This window comes from Lathyrus oleraceus, chromosome 4 (genome assembly GCF_024323335.1).
Source record: "Lathyrus oleraceus cultivar Zhongwan6 chromosome 4, CAAS_Psat_ZW6_1.0, whole genome shotgun sequence".
Taxonomy (NCBI): Eukaryota; Viridiplantae; Streptophyta; class Magnoliopsida; order Fabales; family Fabaceae; genus Lathyrus; species Lathyrus oleraceus.
In genome coordinates, this window is record NC_066582.1 from 252,322,241 (window position 1) to 252,343,761 (window position 21,521).

The following is a 21,521-nucleotide window of genomic DNA, read 5'->3' on the forward strand; positions in this document are numbered from 1 at the left end:
CTAATCACCTAGCAATGCAACATCACAACAATAATCCACAATGGACCGATGCTCACTCTCTAAGCCATAAAACAGTCCATTCACAACACATGCATAACATACACATTCACAACATTATGCATCCCATCATACATTATCAACACATGTATCAACACATCATATCATGTCAAATAATTAAACACAGTATTAGCACACCCTACTAATACCTATACTGCTCAAAACAGCGGGAAATAATCCCTACTATATCACACACCGATATAGGCAACCATCAATTAGGCACACAACATTTTAATTAACAATTTTCCCACTCTACAACAGTGTTAACCGGTTAACGCCCTGGGTTAACCGGTTAACGCAGCACAAACACGCTTCCTGCCCAAAACTTAACAGTGTTAACCGGTTAACGCCCTGGGTTAACCGGTTAACGCAGCACAATCAGCCATATCTCAGCATTCACAACAGTGTTAACCGGTTAACACCCTGGGTTAACCGGTTAACGCAGACAAAACAGCAATTATTCAAAATACATAACAGTGTTAACCGGTTAACACCCTGGGTTAACCGGTTAACGCAAGACAGAAGCTGTTCCTGCGCTAACACAAGGCAGAATGCAGAATTCTCCGCATTTTCCGCCGTTGGAGGACTTCCGGACCTCCGATTCCAATTCCGTATAAAGCTATACGTTTGGAAATTCACAACTAACCCAACACGGATTCAATTACAGCCTAAACACAGTTTATCCAACATAATTTTCCAGCATTCATAATCCCAATTAGGGTCAATTCAACGGCTTATCACTACCCATTACATGCTAACCCATAATACCCATTAAACGACGATAAACCCCCCTTACCTGATTAATCCGGCAAATCTTTGAGCTTCAAGCTTTCTCTTCTCCAACCTTTGCCCTTGCTCTTCCTCTTTGCCCTTTTCCTCTTTTCAGCCGCTTCTCTGTTTTCACGTAAAAACTCTTTTTACCAAATGGGATTCTTTTTCCTTATTTCACACTTATATATTTTCCAATAATTATTATTCCAAAATAATAATAATAATAATCCAATAAATTCCAATTATTTAATTAAATTAATAAATATAATATTAATTTAAATCAAATAATTATCTTATTTTTTTATTGGGGTGTTACAATTCCCATAGACCCTTCTGAGTCTGCTCCTCCCGCTATGACACGTAGAGATATGGATATCATGTTTGATGATTATTTTAATCATCGGATACTAGAGGAGACACAAAGTATCATAACTCCTAGCGACTGGAGTTCTGTACACTGCTACATCTAATGATTTTTCCAGAATATTACATCTTTATATGACACCGAGTGCTCCGGAATATCCACCTAGGCCAACTCATCAGGAGATCCTAGAGAAAGAGCATGTTAGGACCTTTTGAATTAATCTTATCCAAACTAAGAATGGATAACACATATTTACTTGCTTAAGAGAGAGCGTGAGAAATCTTAGTAATATATTTTTTATTTATGTGATTATTGATATGATTAAGAAAATCTCCTTAATTTTAAGAATCTGCAATTAGAACAGTATAATACTATTTTCTTAATTAACATTAGAAATTTTGTATATATTGCATGTACCTTTCAATAGTCTTTCAATATTCATAATTTATGGAAATTGTCTACTCTTGGTTTCGGAGCTTAAACTTCATTCATGAACTTTGCATTCAGGAAGTAGATTCAACTATGTACAAAACACTAAATATCACCATTTAGTCACAAATTAAGATTATGGTTTTGAATATAATATCTTTATACAACATATAAGCTAACAACTAGAGATAATTGGATTCAAAAAGTGCAAAAATCAAAGCATAAAGTCTCGAGCACATTTTAGAAAATATCTGCATATATAATTTAGTATCTATATAACAAAGACAAGTTTTTAATTTCCCATCTTTACCAAGTTATCTACCACATATATCTGAAAGAACAAATGATTGCTGAATTAACCAAATCAGCAATTCTGTTATTTACTACATATACTGTGTATTATTTTCATTCTCCACAAAGCTTTAACTTCTACACTAAAGCCACAACAACAGCCAGAAGAACACTAGATCCAAATTATCTACATATCACCCTGCCACTTAATGCAAACTATAATAAAAGGAAAACAAGTAAAATTGTAAATCTCAATCTGACTATTTAGCACCAAAAAGGTTAGATAGATCTTTTACAAAAGCCTTCTGCTCGACATCTTTCCTTTCCAAATGCCACTTTTTTGACATATTTTCAGCCTATAAACAAAAGTTTTGGTTTTTGAGTTATGCCTTTCAGTTGAAATATTCAGAAGTATAAAGAAATGCAATTTGAAACTGACCCATATTTTCATGGGAACAAATTGCTTTTTGATGTTCTCGAGTTTTGGCTCAACAACATCCCTTCCTTTAGTTTTGAGGTCACCCATCTGTTAAAACAACAAAAACTTAAGATAAAGAAGAAACAATAGTATATAGTTTATAGGAATAGTTTTATGGTCCTAAATAGTTCATTGAACATGATGAAGAGTTAATGGAGTCAAATCACTTACATTATGCAGTTCTAACTTGGAGGCCACCATACCGATTACCATTGCAGCACCACCAAACACAACTGCAGTGGCAATAGCAAATGCCTTTCCAACTATAAAATTGAAAACAAATGCATTAGACAACATGTGTTCCAAATTAAGACATTTTATAGGACCGTTTTGGTCTCAATGATTATTGTTTCTTCTTGTTATATATAGGATAAGAGGGAGTAAAAACTATGATCCTCAGATATTTCAACATGTGTTCCAAATGCCCAAAGCACTCTTCTTATGGTGCTTTTAACAGTCTCATGCAGCATGGACCATTGAATTTTTTCTACTCTAATTTGTACTTGGACAACAAACTGAGAAAAGCTTACTTGTTTTCATTTTAACGACGACTATTACCACACACAACCTGACTTATAACAGAGACTTAATTTCTTCCCAAATAAGCTATTTTCAGCTTACCCCGGAGTCTTGTGTAAGTATCGAGAAGAGCTTATGGATATCATAGCTATTTACAGCTTATTTTCACATACTAGCTTATAAAAACAACTTAAACAAAACTCACATTAAGTCCTACCCATTCCCTATTCAATCGTAGAAACAGTTTAGTTTACAGATAACCATGTGCCCAATAAGCAATCATTGAATAAGTGTTTAACTAAAAGGTTTACTCAAACACTCCCTTAGACTTTGCTTTTATTGAGAATTGCTTACAGCGTTTACCCCAAACGATGAGCAAATGAGAGAATTCAACACAAGCAGATTAATACAACAAGAATGAAACATACGATTTGCAAGCCCTTCAGATGCTGCTTTTAACTTTTCCGGGTTAGCATGAATTTCATATCGGTCTGGACGCAATTCATTAGCCGTAGAGGCTGAAACCCCGTGTGTTGATTCAGGCATTTCCCACCTGAAACCAAATCATCATCCCAAAACATGAAACACACCAATACATCATAAAAACATCAAATGAAATGGTGGTTTTCAACATTAAAAATACTTTCTCCGACTCTTATTCTAAGAAAATTTTCACTTTTTAAATACATTGAATAATCCATGTATCTAGACTATATATAGACTACATATATTGATTATTCATTATATAAAATAAAAAAAAGTAAATTTTTTCTTATAATAAGAACTCATAGATTTCTAAACTACAAACAAAATCATTTCCAACTCGGACACCCAATTTATATATAAAATAACAAACCAGAAATGAAATTCAAATCATGAACCATATTATGCACCAAATACACGTATATCAATAATCAACAAGTAGAATTCAAACAAAAACTGATTAATTAAAAAATAAAAAAGAAAGTGAAATTGAAATGAATCATGATAAAGGAGAAGTAACGAACCTCTTGGGGCCAAAGGTAGCTTGAGGCAAAGAAACGAAACCACGAAGAGGATTGAGAACATCAGGAGACACAGAGTATTGAATTTTGGGATCAGAGGGAAGGATCCATTTGGATGCAGAGAACGACGATGAATTCGCCGTTTCCTCTCTGAATAATTTGGAAGGAAGAGAGTGTTTTAGAATTTCTGGAAGCACATCAGCGTGATCTTGAACGACGTGTCGTTCATCTGAATTGGTTTTTGAGATTGGTTGATTCTTTTGAGCTAATTTTGTAACGGCTTGTTTGGATTCGTGGAAAAAATAAGCAGCTTCTTTTCCTGCTAATCTTCCCGCTAGAAAACTCATCTTCCTGATTAATTAATTAAGTCTTTTGAAGCTAAAACCACTTTGTATTGTAATGTCCAATTACATACACATGTCATTTGTATATATAGTTTTTAGGATTAACTCTATAAAAGCTAAATGTGTTTTGGTTTCTCTCCATTGTTTTTTTTCTTCTGTCAGAAGATAAAATAATAAATATCATATAAAACTTGCCTACAGCTTTTATTATTGGGTAAATCTTTCTATTAACCCTCAAATGTTTATATATATATATATATATATATATATATATATATATATATATATATATATATATATATATATATATATATATATATATATATATATATATATATTATTAAAAAGAAATTTTATATTGTTTAGTTTTGTAAAAGAAAGACGAAGTTCAAGACTATATAAAGGATTTAAATTCTTTATTATAAGATGTATCAATTAAAAACATTTTAAATTTATGTTGTAATAATTTTTACTTATTGTTATTCTCTGGTTGTCATTTGACAACGGTGGTGGTTTTTTCTTCGATTTTGGAGTTTTCACGTTAAATTCTTGTGTTGTTATTGTGTTCTTCTTTTTTCTCTATGTATTTTTTTTACTAACAACTAATATCAGAGCTTTGTATGATCTTCCACATCAAAAAAGAATGGTAGTGTTGTGAAAAAGTTGTTGAGCTACAGTCACAAGTTCCGCGGTATAGTTTGGACTAGAGAAATTTGATGGAAGAATTGTTTTTGACCCGTGAAAAATTCAAGTCAAAGATGTGTCCAATCAAGTTTACACAAGGTTTGAGATTATGCCCATGATTGAAGAGCTTACTACCAACATGGAATTTCGGCCATAAGTTTTCAACATGTGAAAAAACTTGGAGAGATTTAACTTTAAGTAAAATATGTTCTTCATGATAGAGTATATGATTGTCGGTGATGACAATGTGAAATTCTTGAAGTGATTCATCTTCAAGTGAAATATATTATTTATGGCACAGTGTGATAGTTTTTGAATTATGGTTATCGGTGAAGATAATGTGAAATTTTTTGGAGTGATGTATCTTCAAATGACTATATTCTTTATGGTGGAGTATCATTGTCGGTGAAAACATGAAAGCAAATGTACTATTTTCAATCAATGTGAGATTGTTGGGGTTGGTTAAAAATATACATGTTGAAGAAGCCTCACATTGCTTAGTTTTATAAATGAAAAGGGAGTCCAAGACTATATAAAAGATTCAAGTTCTTCATTATAAGATGTACAAATAAAAAATATTTTAAATTAGTATTTGACTTTCTTTGTTCTCTTATAATCTTGTGTATAGTATTGTGAGATGTAGTTAAATATTTGCTTTGGAAGGGTGTGGGTGTATTGGGGTATGGGGTGATTGAGGGTATATTATGTGTTGTAACGATTTTTACATGATATTATTCCCTGGTTGTCATTTGACAACGACCGTGGTTTTTTCTCCGATTTTAAAATTTTCATGTTATCTCCTTGTGCTATGATTGTGTTATTTTATTTTATATTTTCCAATTTTTTCCTAACAATTTTATATTTCGGGATTGGTGTGACTCAATTTTAAAAACAATTTTGCTATGTTGACACTAACCACTTATATTACACTCTATCATTTTGTACTAAAACAATTAATTAAATATTTATATCATATTTTTCTCTCTTTGTTTACTTATTTTGTGGGTCAAGTCAATTTTTTTTCTCTTTATAGCTTCCACATATTCTTCTTGCACTGTAACCACATCTTCTTCCTGCGCCATTTTCTCGCCTCTTCTCTCATCATTCTTCTCTTTGCATCTTCAACCATACTCAATCATACATAAAATAATTACTATATCAAGAAAAAAAGAAATTTATTTGGCATCATTAATCAAAGAAAATGAAGATTTAGCTTAAAAAGCTTCTAGATGCCATTATAGTTTCATCCAATAATATCAATCTTCTTCTTTTGGATCATGTTTTCTATTGTTTATAATGAAATATGAATAAAGAATATTATAAGCATGTACTAATACTTTCTGCCACAATTGGAACATAACAGATAATTCAAACATTTTGGTAGTGATGCAGCCGCAAGTACACGACTGTGCGAAGTAGTAAAAGATATCGAACCACAGAGACTAATGACTTAAGTAACAAATTCCGTCTTATCGATGTATATTTAGAGAAATCGAAAATATGAATTTTGGTAAAAACAAATTAAATGAAAAGGCACTTAAATGTAAACAGCTTATTTGTAAAATCACTTAAATCTCAATTGAGACAAGCAAGACCTAGGGTTATGGTTCTTACTATAACATAATCGCATGATTCATGTCACTTCTATTACGAGAATCATGTAAAAAAAATATAAAATAGATAAATATGGGTAATACCTGCTTTCGTCAGCGCATTGCCCTATCGACGACGAATAATTTGTCTGCTTTTACACAGTCAGATTATTCTTCGATGATTCGTTACTTTTGCTCAGCTATATAGTTTTCTTAAATTTTCCCAAGGGTTTTCGCTGTTTTGGACCGATTGTTTAAAATTTTGCATTCTGTTATCGACACATATTCTTTTAGACTATGGTCAATACCTGAGAACACCTTACTTTCGTAACTGAGTTAGAATGCATGAACTAAGATTATAAAATAAGTTTAAACTAAAATTCTTGTAATCGATTGTGACGGATAATACAAGAGGTCATAAGATAATCCCCATAACCCCTAGTCTCTAATGGACGACTCACTCATGATGAGAGGAAACATAATCAAATCGGTATTTAACATAGATTCATATCAAACGAATTTAGTAAATGAACAATTTAATAAGAATGAACAAGAAAAACCTGAATTAAGATTAAATTTTGATCCAATCTTGCTCCCTTGGAGACTTGAGTACAAAGAAAAAGAGAGTAAAAATATGTAGAAAATTTTATAGAATAAAACTTCCTCCCTAAAATTCAGAATAGGCTATGAGTTTTATAGAAAAAAAGTAAAGTTGTACAAAATCCTTGGTTTAATCACTATTACATCAGATTTGCATCAAATTAAATATTGCCTAAGAGCCACAATAAAAGAGAATCAGTCTAAATAAGGAAACAAAAGAAAACTTCATTGCCCTCCTGCTACGATTCGTAGCAGCTGTTATGGCTCGTAGCAGCTGTTATGGATGATCGTAGTAGGTCTCTATCTTTTGTATGGGGAAAGTATTCAAGGGGAGCTCTAATCACCCTTTCTGCTACGGGTGATCGTAGAAGCCCCTTGGTTTTACTATGGAGAAAAATTTTCTTTTTTCTTTTTGTCTTGTTTTGCTTATTTTTTATCCCTCTTGGTCTTGGATACTCATTAGACCCTGAAAATAACAAGAATGCATAAACCATAGGATAAAACATGGTAATTGGAGGTAAACCGAATAAAATGCGATAAAATACTTAGAGAAAATGACTTGAAATAATGATGCAAAAATCACTTATCAAACTCCCTCAAATTTAGATTGTTGCTTGTACTCAAGCAACAAAGCTACCTCTTGGGGTCAAAGGTAGCTTAGTGCAAAGAAACGAAACCATGAAGAGTATTGAGAACATCAGGAAACACAGAGTATTGGATTTTGGGATCAGAAGGAAGAATCCATTTGGATGCAGAGAACGACGATGAATTTTTCGTTTCATCTCTGAATAATTTGGAAGGGAAAAGTGTTTCAGAATTTTTGGAAGAACATCGGCATGATCTTGAACGAAGTGTCGTTCATCTGAATTGATTTTTGAGATTGATTGATTCTTTTGAGCTAATTTTGCAATGGCTTGTTTGGATTCATGGAAAAAATAAGTGGCTTCTTTTCCTGCTAACCTTCCCGCTAGAAAACTCATCTTCTAGATTAATTAATTAATTATTTTGAAGCTAAAGCCACTTTGTAATGTCCAATTTTTTTTTGACGGGTTTGTAGTGTCTAACTATATACCAATATATATAGTGGTAGTCTTTTTTTTAAATGATTTTTATAGTCTACCATATTTTAGTGTAAAAAAATGTTGCAAATAAATTAAAAATTTGTTTGAATAGTTATTTTTAAAATGTTATTTTATGTATTTCATCATTTTATCGAAACTTTTTTTTAATATCAAATTTTCAAAAAATCATTTAATTTTGAAGCTATTTCAAATAGCTTTTTATAAAAATCATTTTTGAAATACAACTTTTAAAAAAAACTGTGATTTTGACTATTTTAATCTTCAAATAGTGTATGTTTGTTATAGTATGTCAAAATTAATCTTTTGACTTATAAAAAACTTGTAATATTTTAAAAAGCATTTTTATAAAATCCATTTTCAAAAATATAAAGAAAAAATTTATTTTTTAAAAGTTAAAACAAACCGGTCCATAGTCTAACAAATTAAAAGATAAATGAGACAAAATGCTAGTTTTATTGACTTATCTGAGCTTATTAGTTTATGAAATTATATATTTTAAAATTTTTATAAAAATAATTTATGACATTCTTCTTAAGATTTTTTAAATTATTTTCATAAATTATTTGAGATAATTAAATTTTATTTTTATATTTTAGTTTAAATTTAAAATATAATATAATAATAACTAAGTTGATCTGATAGATTTAAAAGAGTTTTTGAGTGACATATAATTTGTTCTTTTTAATTACATAAACTTATAGTAGTAAGTTTATGCATTTTATTTTTTGAAAAATGTGGTTTAATATATTCTAAGTATTTCTTTCAAACTCTATAAATGTTTAAATATATCCTTGTCTGATAGTTCACTTCCAAACGCATAATGTTGTTTAAATATATCCTTGTTTAAATAATCGTTTGACACTTGGTTGGGGATCTTGGTCACATGGAAGACCTATGGCCCGTGCATCTGCTCCTACACCTACTCTCGCCGCACCTGGGGGATTTTTTTTGAGGTTCATCAAACACGTCACTTCTTCCACTATATGCAAAACATGTTTGGAATGGAGAGGTAAAAAATATTTATTATGATTTTAAACATATGATTGATCATATTTATATTGATAATAATCATCTGATATTGAGCCATTAATTTTTATAGTTCGGTGAGACACTAAAGTGTATTACCATGGTAGAAAGATAATGCAATTGGAGCAACCTAATGAACCTTGACTTCAACAAGTATCAGTAGCATTCAGATTAAATAATGTTTTTAGGATTTGTTTTCATTTTATTCACCATGTACTTATGTCTTCCTTTGTTGAGAGATGGAACTCGGAGACATTGTCATTTCATCTGCCCATTGGTGAGATAAGTATCACATTAGACGATGTATCATGCATCCTCCATCTTTCAGTAACATACATAGTTTTCTAATTCAAAGTTTCGAGGACCTACTATACTTAATGGTTACACACTTAGGAGATGGTTCAAATCAGGCTCATAAGAAGATTATCAATAAATGAGGAGCACATGCATTATTTTCATTTCTAAAATATAATTATGAAGGTCATTTGACTGCTAGTATTACTCATATTGGCGATGATGCAATTATAAAATATAATTATGAGGACATTGGAAAAACCATATTTCTGGACAAAAATGTGACCTATGTGGATGTTGTCTATATTAATTACTTCATATACCTTGAGATACTGGTCGTCCACTATTCTCACCGAGAATGACTACTCTCCCGTCCATTATTTCCTACTTTGGATGAATCTTCTCCGTTGAAATTTTCACCCATAGATGGAAGAATTCCACATACTTCAAGGCATTCTCAAAATCCAGAGTAACTAAACCCCAAATCTTTTGTATACTCTTTAGTTAGATGAACCTTTTTAAACTCAATCTCATGCAAATCATCCTAATTCATCTTCAAACCACCCTGGGTTTCACTCAGGGACTTCTCTAGCTCCCATATCATTTTATTGGAAGAATCTAAACACCATTTACACAGGTTAAATTAGTTTTGGTGTCGAACAATCCCTTCTAGATCGATGTCAAGGTCATATCGCTCTCCTTTATTTCCAGAGTCAACATCTTCACCTTCCTAACCAATAAAGAGGGGTACCCAGATGTTCACACCTCGTCACCTATTTCCTTTAAGAGACTAGCCGAACCTGCAAGTTCACGAAGAATCTCGTCCCTTTAGATAACGAGTGTGTTAAGGCTCTCTTCGAGCTTATCTTTTTCTTTTCAGAGACACTCTGGTTGCATAACCTTATCCCTTCCTATAACTTCAGAAACCAAGACAAAAACAACATTTCTAATATAGTACGACATTTTCTTCCATCTCTTCTTAAATAATTACTTCATATTTACCCATAAAGTACGCATAGCATTCTTTAGAGACATAGGATTGTACCTCCCTAATTATTTTGGAACCCAAATGATCAAGAAACAAGGGAGATAAAGTTTTCGGGGTCAAAAATGGACTCTCATCATGACCCAACCTTCCTGAATTGACCTTTGTAAGGCCCCAATTTTTACCCTAAGATCCCTCATGCTATCTCATCATATGCATTAGCATTGGGATCATACAGTGGCATCCTCCTCCCTCCCTCATCCATTGGGTTTATATTGGGAGTGATCACCAAGCACCATGTGATTGTATCATACTTTGTATTCTATCATTTCCTAACCAAAATACCAAAAATATGTCTCTGCATTTGCCTAACTCTTTTGTAGGTAGGGCACTTGATCACCTTTGATTTATCAAGTTCATGTATAGGGTTTAAGACCCTCATTGCTAAGAGCTCAACCAAGAATGATCCAAAAAGTCTCTAGGAATCATATATGAGTCCACATGATCTCTACATGTTATTTTGATCAAGAATTCTTCAAGAGTTTGGGATTGGGTTGCCTTGGAAACCCTAGTTCATCTAGGTATCTTGTGTAACTTCTTCACCAAGCTTCTTCAACAATTGATCAAATATTTCAAGGGACACTTGAAATTTCATAATCTTATGCATATATGATCTCCCATGAGTCCCAAACGTCAAGAGAATTTGAAGTTAGCAAGTTGGTTGATGGTGGTTGACCAGAGGAATTCATCTGATCAAAACTGGGGATCCCTAGACCCTATCTCATACAATTTTCATCATATGAAAATTATTCCAAGATAAATGTTACTCTAAATGACATTCCAAATAACTTTCATGTTGAGGTCTAGAGCTAGTTTTGCTTGGAAAGTCATTTTTTATGTTGAAAGCTTATAGGTCATTTTGTCTAAACCCTAATTTGGAGATCAACTTCCCAAGGCCATAACTTGCTCAATTTTTATGAGGTGAAATATTTCCAAGTTTAAAAATAAAATTCAAGGTGTTTAATTCAACTTTTATGTTTGGAGGAAGAGCTGATTCAACTTTTATGAGCATGTAATATGAGGATACGTTATAGGTCATTTTGGACCAATACCATTGAACAAGTGATTTTCCTCAACTTTAAAAATGCATAACTCATTCATCCCAAATCCGAATGGGGTCAAATTTGTGACCATTTTTAAGGTTTTTGAAAGAGCTACAACTTTGATGAATACACGTTTCTCATTTGAAGCTTACATAAAATGTTAGACAAGGTGAAATAATTGAACATGTGGCTTGACACTTAGAAAACTTTTTGGCATGTGAAATTTCCAAACTTCCACCTCAAAACTCATCATGATAAAAGCTTCAAATGTAAAAGTGTTCAACATGATAGTTGTTCCTCTTGATCTAACCTTTCTAAAGAGTCCAGTTTCATCCATTTTGGAAAAAGTTTGAGGGGTCTGCACATGGTCTGAACATAGCTGCATCATTTGGCGAGGATCAAACTTCAAATAACTGCACATTTTGTCCTTGCATCCCAATCCACATTCAGACTTAATTGCATGTGATTATGGACTTAATTGAATAGATTCATGGGCCTGTACACGCCCAAGCAAGAATGCATCACTCAATTGCATATTTTAGAAACATTTTGGAAGGTGCAAATAACATTTGAATTGGCTATAAATAAGAGCCATTGGCATCAGAAATAAGGACCCTTGCGTGCCAGCTTTGCCTCCCACACTTGAAACCCTCACATTTGAAAGGAAAACTTGAGAATTTTCATTTGGAAATTGAGTTTGAATCTCATTGATTGGAGATTAAAAAACCCCAGGATCCAAAGCTTTGTTCCAATCCTAAGCCACTTATGCAAGCTTCCTAAGCAAGATCAAGCATGAATTGAAGCAAGAGAGATCAAGTTCTGCACAACACTGAAGATATTTTCCCAATTTTTTTCTTCTCTTTGATTCTCTCTCATTTCTCATCAATTCTCTTGGATCCTTGGTTGTCTGAAGTCTTACCAATGTAGGCAAGAAGATTGAGTTGATTTGAGGACAAATTGAAGCAACTCAGTTCATGTACCTCAAATTTCAACTCCATGTATCTCTCAATATACTTGGAGTTAGGTTGAATTGATGTCAGATTCGTGATCAATGCCATTTACTCTTTAAGATCATATCTTTCTTTTTCATTTTTGTGATGGTGATGAGTGGACCAGTCCGACCAAGGTCGCCTGAGAAGACGACCGATACTTTGCTCCGGCAATGAGGTGGCATGGTCCAGAGCCACATGATCAGTTCAATTTGTTTTAATCTTGAGCGTTCCTTTTGAATACCAATTGTGTGGCGCGCTGACTTGAGTGTACCATGGAACGCGTGTTTTCATCCACTTGATCTGCCACCTCAATTAATGAGGGAGATCAAGTGGTCCACGTTTTTTTCTGATTAATTGATTTTCATTTTATTTGTTTTATTTTCATCAATTCATATCCCAAAAATGTGAGAGTTTCACCAAAAAAAATTAAATAAATTCCTCTTTCATTTTCTGAATTAAAATCATTTTTTGGATCATTAATAATATTTTTCATGATTTAATTGATTTTGTGAATATTTTTAATTGTTTAAAAATACCTTTAAGTTTCCAAAAATTCTGAAATTTTTTCTCCAAGGTCCTTTGATCTTGTTTGACCTATGATAAATCTCATGGTCATTTCTTTGGTATTTTGATGAGGTTTTAGGAAATTGACCAACCATAATTTAATTTAATACGTATTTTTATTATTTTTAATTGATTAAATGTCAAATAAATTGTGTAGAGCCATTTTAATTGACTTTGTGAGTTTGACTTGTTTTGTTGGGCCTTGGTCAAGGTTGGTTTGACTTTGCTAGGTTAAGATTATTGGATTTAGGGGATTGATGGAATGTACATTCCATCTCCCAAAATGAATGAATGATCTTAATTTGGTAAAAGTCCTCCTTTGACCAATTTGTGTTTGATCCATCTCCCCCCCCCCCCTCTTCATCTCTTTCCCCTTATTTATTCATTCATGTCATGGACCTATAGTATCTCTATATCCTAAGGCTAGTTGATTGAAAAATCAACATAAGTATGGATGAGATTAGGCCCCCCACTTTGCATATTCTTATTGTGTGTGGTATGTTTCATGAGCATAGTCGATTATACTATGTCTCTAATATGCATTAACACAAAAATTCTATTGTCCGACCTCAAACAGTTGTGACTTCTACATAAGTCCAATTACGATTGCTTAACATAGCGCTAAATTTTGACACAAAAGGAATATCATTCTAGTTAGTGAGATTGTAAGTCTCCCCTCTTTCATGGTATTGTATGGAAACTTGGCCTTTTTTCCTTCCTTTGGAAGATGTCTTGGTTCAAGGATCCATGCTTCTGATAAGCGGGTTGAGTGTTCTCCCAAGAATGACTTAAACAAAAATAAAATCAAAAGCAATACTAACTTCTAATCAACTAACAACTAACATTTAATTTTAAGTCATTTACTTTTAATGCACTTTAATTTTAAGCCTTATTCATATGTCATTATTTATACCATTCAAGTTGTTTACTTTAATGTCATTTTCCCTTTGTCCACTTGGACCATATTTTGTGATATATTGTGTTTATATATATTTGTTTGCTTGTGTGGTCGTTTTGACCTTAATATACATAATAAGAACAAAAACCCTAAAAAACATTTTGTGTGGACTGTTGATGTGATCTGAGACTATTGGACTTAGAATTTAGGCAACACTCCCTATGCAAAGGACTTGGCCAATGCCAACTTTCATGAAACCAAGTGCTTGTGAAGTGAACCTTCATCTGATACAATATTGAAGATCCATTTGAGTTCATCTGCAACATGATTATAGTGAAGCTGTTATTTTGAACATGTGCCTAATGCCATCTTTGAAGTCATCTGATACATGGAAAATTTTGAAGAAGATCCTGGAGTTACTAAGCTTGGATGTGGCTATCTTTATTTGATTTCTTTCTCTTCAACTTGTTGTTTGTAGGCTTGACTCTAAAGTCCAAGGGAATTTTAGGTTTCTATATGACATTTTTGTCTATTGGATTGCAGCCCATTGGTTTAATCTTTTCAACTCTTAACTTTTAAATTTTTGCTTAGGATTAGTTTCTTCATCTCCTCCCCATTTCTTTGATTTCAAATCTCTCCCTCCTTTTAAAAATCTTCTTTGCCTGTGTTTGTTTTTTCTAAACTTTGACCATATTGCAAATTAGAAACTTTGGCCTTATGCCATTGTATTTTCAAAACTCTTTTCTTAATCAATTTGTAAATAAACTTAACTATACTTGACTTAAAATTTAAAAAGACAAAAAGAACTAACACTCATTCAAACCATTTCTAGGCCTCTTGTTCCTTTGTTAAACTTTTAAAATTTGTTAAACGCAATGCACTCACTTTGAAATTTATACCACAAACTACGAGGTTTTGATCCTTCATTTTATGTTGGTACGTAGGCACAAGTCCGAAGGTCTTGTCAAACACAAAGATATAATTAATGAATTCTTTTCTCATCCCTCCACTTTATTTATTGTAAACATCTTTTGCACAAAAACACATATGCACACAAAAAAGGGCTCCCTAGGAGTACCTAGGACACTTTGGGTGCTAACACCTTCCCTCTGTGTAACCAACCCCCTTACTTGTAATCTCTAGCATTTTATTAGTTTTAATTTGAAAACTTCTTATCTTTTGGGTTTTGTTCGTACTTTTCCCTTTTCCCTTGGACACAATAAAAGCGCGGTGACGACTCTGGTATAATTGACGTCTAGCTTATCCATAGCTTGATGATCATGAATTTACCGCTACATAAATTAAGTGAAGACTCTGTTGGGGAGTAGTCTCCAGTGGGTTTAGCCTACTTTTTTGTGTGAATATAATTGTATATTTGATGTATGTATATTTTTTTGTATGATATAATCTGCTTGTTGTGCTTGGTGATTTCTGTGTGGCGAGATAAGTTCTAACCCGAACTTGAGTGAAATTAAGATAAGAGGATGGTGTAGTCATGTTCGACTTGTGTGGAGTAGCCCTTAACAAGTTGGCTTGAGATCTATCTACTCAGTGGAGACCCTTTTGGAGTTAGGAATGTCACACAAGTTATTTGTGGTTAGGCATTATTATCTCTGATTTGGGGTCTGAAAAGCTGAGGACCATAGAACATTTAACCCCTCTTGGCCTATTTAGGACGCAGTGCGAAGACTGTTCAAGTTTAGACTTGATCGCAGTTGTTACGCGATACTACACTCAGACGAGTTTCTCTTGAGAATATTATGGGTTGATGAGTCAGTCATCACAACCTGTAATATCCAATAGATGGAATTAAGACTCTGGGAACTTTTTAAAACATGATATATAGGTTTTTATCCTAAGTTCACTCCTTTGGGATGGTTCTTACCCAGACTCCATGCTCGTGACTCACAACAAACCCTTGATTCTTGGTTGATCCAATCAAGTCTTGTCAATATCAATGGAACTTGGGTGTTGATAAGGTGTAAACCATAATCCACCAAAATGGATGATTGATCTTGACAGTGATTTGATTCATCCCTTGACCTTTGTTTGTTTGCCTTGTGTGTGATCCCTTATTTGTGATTGTCGCATTCATGCATTCATGCGCATCATAACATTCATCACACGAAAATTTCAAGGAACTGAGGTATTATTTGCAAATATTTTCAGACCATGGATTATGGACGAAGGAACACTGAGAAGTACAGTTTTAGATGTCCAGACTTGAAAGAGTTTAGGAAGTTAGCATCTTTTGTATTAGATCCCTTGTACTTCAAGCAATGTCATGGTAAGCTTCTGTCTATCTTATCTGTTGATGTGGTTGAAGGACTTCTGAGTGTTTTGGTTCAGTTTTATGATCCTCTTTACCGTTGCTTCACTTTTCCTGATTATCAGCTTGTGGCTACGTTTGAGGAGTATGCCCATCTATTGGGAATACCTATTTCTAACAAAGTGCCTTTTAGTGGATTGGAAGAGATTCTCAGATCTCATCTTATTGTTGAAGCCCTTCACTTGAAGTAGTCTGAGATTAGGCTCATTGGGTGAAGAAAGGAGGAGTGTTTGGATTGACTTCTGAGTTCCTCATCAAGGAAGCTACTGCTTTTGCTCAAGCCGGTAGTGTAGATGCTTTCGAGGCTATCTTTGTGTTGATCATCTATGGTTTAGCTTTGTTCGCTAACATTGACAGTTTTGTTGATGTTAACGCCATTAGAATCTTCTTGATTGGGAATCCTGTGCCTACGCTGTTAGGAGATATGTACTTCTCTTTACATCTAAGGAATTCTAAAGGTGGTGGAACTATTGTCTATTGTGTTCGTCTTCTATACAAGTGGTTTATTTCGCACTTGCTTCAAACACCTGCTTTTGTGGAGAACAAACAATGTCTAAGTTGGTCTTAGAGACTTATGTCTCTCACTAATGATGATATAGTTTGGTATGATCCTTCATTAAGCAGTTTGGAGATTATTGATTGTTATGGTGAATTCTCTAATGTGCCTCTCATTGGTACACAAGGAGGAATTAACTACAACCCTGTTTTGGCTCGTCGTCAACTTGGGTTCCCCTTGAGAGACAAACCTAATAACACTTTGTTAGAAGGTATTTTCTATCAAGAGGGTAAAGATCCCCAACATTTGAAGAAGAAGATTGTGCATGCTTGGCATAATGTGCATAGGAAGAGAAGATCCGAGCTTGGTCCGTGCAATTGTGTAGCTTTGGAAGCTTACACTCTTTGGGTGAAGAAGAGAGCTTTGGAATTGAAGATGCCTTATGCTTGTGAGAGACCTATGTCTATGGTTGTGGATGAGCCATTAACTCTCCCTAACCAAGATATAAAGGAGTTGGAAGACGCGCTCGCCAAGATGAAGCAAGAAAAGGATATGTGGGAAGAGCGATTCCATGCTTTGAGCAGAAAGCATGAGGAGCTGCAACTTGAGTCGAAAGACAAAGATGCACTTATCGAGCTTCTTGAAGACCGAGTAACGAAGAGACAGAGAGAACCATAAGTTTCATCTTCCTCTATTATGCCTCAGCCTTCCGTCGCTTGGAAGAAGATTATTGACCAGCTTGTCCTCGAGAAGACTCGGATGAAGGTTTCTTTTGAGACAGAGATCCGACACATTCGAAGAAAGTACGCGGCTGTAGCCAGATCTTCTGATGTTGTTGTTAGGGATCCTTAAGATGACTAGTCTCCTTTTCTCTTGTATTTTTCATTTGGTTTCTGAAATTGTACTAAGTGTAATCCTTCCAATTATATAAATAAAAGAGATTTTATTGTCATATCAAATTGTTGCAAGTATTGTTGAATACATATATATTTGCAAATAATATAGTAAGTTCCTTGAAAATAAAAACAATCAAGCATCGCATTTCATGCATCATTTGCATAAGCAGGTTTCTCTTTCACCAGATGTCTTATTGGTATTTCTTTTGTGCTTCAGCCAAGCTGACTCATCGATACAATACCCGTGCCAATCACTCAAAGATTATGGAGCATCTAGAGCAAGAGAACAGAGACCTGAAGGATGAGATCGCCCGTCTGACTGCCATGATGGAGTCCGTGATAGCCGCTCAGAGACAGTCTTCTCCAATGCCTGTAACTCCTCCTCCTCAGAGGACTGTCATTTCCGAGGTTGCTACCTCTACCATTCCTGCAACTGCTTCTCACTTCGCACCCGACATGCCTGCCGAATTCCTGTGGGGAATGCCGTCTAATTTTATGCCTAAAGGATTTGCGCCTACATTTGCTTCTATGTCGGTATCTAGCCCGGTCATGTCTGTGACACCGCCTGTTGTGCATACTCTACCCCATGTAAAAGACACCATCTATCATTCTGAGCTGTCTGAGGGCCCTGATGTGTATGAAAAGATGGATGAGATGAAAGATCAATTATTGGAGCTGCGTAAGGAGTTGAAAACTTTGAGGGGTAAGGATCTGTTTGGAAAGAGTGTTGCGAAACTTTGTTTGGTTCCGAATGTGAAAATCTTGGTGAAGTTCAAAGTGCCTGACTTTGAAAAGTACAAAGGGAATACCTGTCCACTCAATTATTTTGTGATGTACGACAAAAAGATGTCTACTCAAACCGATAATGATCAGTTGTTGATTCATTATTTTCTAGACAGTTTTACCGGTGCCGCTCTGAGGTGGTACATGGGATTAGATAGTGAGAGCATCTGCACGTTCAATGATTTAGGCGAAGCATTCGTGAAGCAGTACAAATATAATGTTGATATGGCTCCAGATAGGGACCAGTTAAGGTCGTTGTCTCAGAAAGACAAGGAGATGTTTAAAGAGTATGCTCAAAGATGGAGAGAGCTTGCTGCTCAGATTACCCCTCCTTTGAAAGAGAAGGAGATGACTAAAATTTTTCTCAAGACCCTGAGCTCATTTTATTATAAGCGGGTGATTGTCAGTGCCCCTAGTGATTTTATCGAGATGGTAAACATGGGGATTAGGCTAGAAGAAGCTGTTCGAGAGGGACGGTTATCCAAGGAGGAAGCATCATCCAGCAAGATATATGGAAATAGTTTTGGTAAGAAGAAGGAAGTAGAGACTAATGCAGTGTCCATTGGGAGGCAGAAAAGGCCTCATGTAAGAAGAAGTCAACCACCCCGTCAACACCATCATCAAGTATCATCAGTAATCTCAATATTTTCAACTAATCAGTCAACACCAATTCAACAACAACAACGTCAACAACAGCAACCACATCAACGAACAAACACCTACAACAACAACAATACCAACAATCATCTTCAACAATAATCAAATTTTAAGAGGAAGAATGACTATTTTGACCCAATTCCTATGACGTACGCAGAATTATATCCATCGTTGGTTCTCAAGAACCTGTTACAACCAAGAAATCCCCCTTAAATCCCTGAACCACGCTGTGCTTTTCATCAAGGAGCTCCTGGCCATGATATCGAGAATTACTACCCCTTGAAGTATGAAGTCCAGAAGCTGGTCAAGAGTGGAATGGTGTCCTTTGAGGATTGTGCTCCGAACGTCAAAGCTAACCCACTACCTGCCCATGGAAATTCATCTGTTAATATGGTGGATGGTTGTCCTGGCGAGTTCAATGTATTTGATGTACGCTTCACTAGAAGGTCCTTGGTGAGGATGCATAAGGATATTTGCTTGGTTAGCGATTGTGAGCATGATCATGATGGTTGTGCTATTTGTAGTCTAAATCCTAGAGGTTGTATGATTGTGAAGAGAGACATCCAGAGGTTAATGGATGAAGGTTTGATTCAGATTGTTCAGTCCCATCATGTAGATGATGATGTCAATGTTATAGTCCTGGTTTTCAAAACTCCTGAGAGATTGGTGATTCAGTACGACAACAACAGCAGTAATAGTGTCAACAACATATCGGTATCGTTGTTGGTTATACGGTTAGCTGGTCCTATCACGTATGCATCTGATAAGGTTGTCCCATATCAGTATAATGCTACCATGTTGGAGAATGGTCAAGAGGTTCCTTTACCTACTACCAGTTCGGTTGTGAGCATAGCCGATGTTACCAAGGTGACCCGCAGTGGTCGTGTGTTTGCGCCGGTGTTCCCAAAAAACATGGAAGATGTATCTATTAATAAGAAGGTTGATGTACCAGTGGTAGAGTCTGTTAGCACTCCAAGGTGTCAGTCTAATGAATCCAACGACTTGAATATGGTGGAACAACTGCTTCAAACTCCCTCCAGGATTTTAGTGTTGTCTCTGTTAATGAATTCAGAAGCACACAGAGAAGCACTGCAGAAAGTCCTAGAGCAAGCTTACATGGAACATGATGTTACAGTGGATCAGTTCGATCATATTATGGCTAACATCACTTCTTGCAACAATCTCAGTTTCTGTGATGAAGAACTCCCCGAGGAGGGTAGAAATCATAATTTGGCTCTGCACATCTCGATGAATTGCAAAGATGACGCTCTGTCAAATGTATTGGTAGACATTGGATCTTCACTGAATATGCTTTCGAAGTCAACCCTATCAAAATTGTCATACCAAGGAGCTCCGATGAGATATAGTGGCGTGATCATCAAAGCATTTGACGGTTCTCACAAAACTGTAATTGGTGAAGTGGACCTTCCAGTAAAGAGAGGTCCGAGTGACTTCCAAATTACTTTTCAAGTAATGGATATCCATTCGGCCTATAGTTTCTTATTGGGAAGGCCATGGATTCATGAGGCAGGAGTCGTTACTTCAACGTTGCATCAGAAGCTGAAATTTGTCAAGAATGGTAAGCTGGTTATTGTTAGTGGGGAGAAGGCGTTGTTGGTCAGCCACTTGTCATCTTTCTCTTACATAGAAGCTGAGGATGAGGTTGGAACTCCGTTCCAAGTCTTATATATTGGTGAAGAAAATAGAGTTAGGGCACCCATGTCCTCATTCAAAGATGCGCTGAAAATTGTTGAAGATGGTCAGTCTGATCAGTGGGGACAGATAGTAGAAGTCTCCGACAACAAGAGCAGAGCTGGCTTGGGTTCCCAACAAGGTTCAACAGTGGTTAGAGCTGAAGATGTGCAACTCAGTTTCCGTAGCGGAGGGTTCATTCATGGTAATGAACAACACTTAGTTGTTGTGCTAGAGGGTGATGAAGAGAAAGACTACACCAATTTTGTGACGCGTGGAAAGGCTTGCAACAATTGGATTGCCGTTGATATTCCTGTTATTATGCATCAACCTAAGTAATTGCTTTTATTTGTTTTTGAAAATCCTTCTCCTATGCCTAAGGGAGAAGTGAACATTGTTTGGAATTTTCAAATTTTGATCATCAATAAAATATATTCTATTCATCCACATCTATGATGTTTTATTTTTACTTTTTGCTTTATTCTGAAAATGGTAATCACAAAAAACATAAATAAATAATATAATTGTCCATCTATATAATATTTGGTCACAATTCACTTCTCTAAAATCAAATATCAAATCATTATGCAG

The 21,521-nt window shown here is 34.9% G+C and overlaps 1 protein-coding gene across 1 annotated transcript; it reads right to left on the reverse strand.

The window, feature by feature from the left end:
* Window positions 1-1,953: 1,953 nt before the first annotated feature.
* On the reverse strand, window positions 1,954-4,397 carry LOC127074922 (uncharacterized). The gene is made up of 5 exons (XM_051016342.1): window positions 3,917-4,397; window positions 3,338-3,462; window positions 2,562-2,653; window positions 2,352-2,438; window positions 1,954-2,268 (listed from the first exon to the last, which is right to left on the reverse strand). Exons 1-5 carry the CDS (start codon window positions 4,258-4,260, stop codon window positions 2,173-2,175), a joined length of 744 nt encoding a protein of 247 aa, XP_050872299.1. The 5' UTR covers window positions 4,261-4,397; the 3' UTR covers window positions 1,954-2,172.
* Between the last annotated feature and the right edge of the window lie 17,124 nt (window positions 4,398-21,521).

What these genes read in the sequence shown, in the direction of transcription:
- LOC127074922 (XM_051016342.1), bottom strand. Translation starts at nt 4,260, where the DNA reads ATGAGTTTTCTAGCGGGAAGATTAGCAGGAAAAGAAGCTGCTTATTTT. An exon ending in CCAAGTTAGAACTGCATAAT is followed by an intron (nt 2,439 to 2,561) that starts GTAAGTGATTTG and finishes TTGTTTTAACAG; the next exon opens with ATGGGTGACCTCAAAACTAA. An exon ending in TTGTTCCCATGAAAATATGG is followed by an intron (nt 2,269 to 2,351) that starts GTCAGTTTCAAA and finishes TTTTGTTTATAG; the next exon opens with GCTGAAAATATGTCAAAAAA.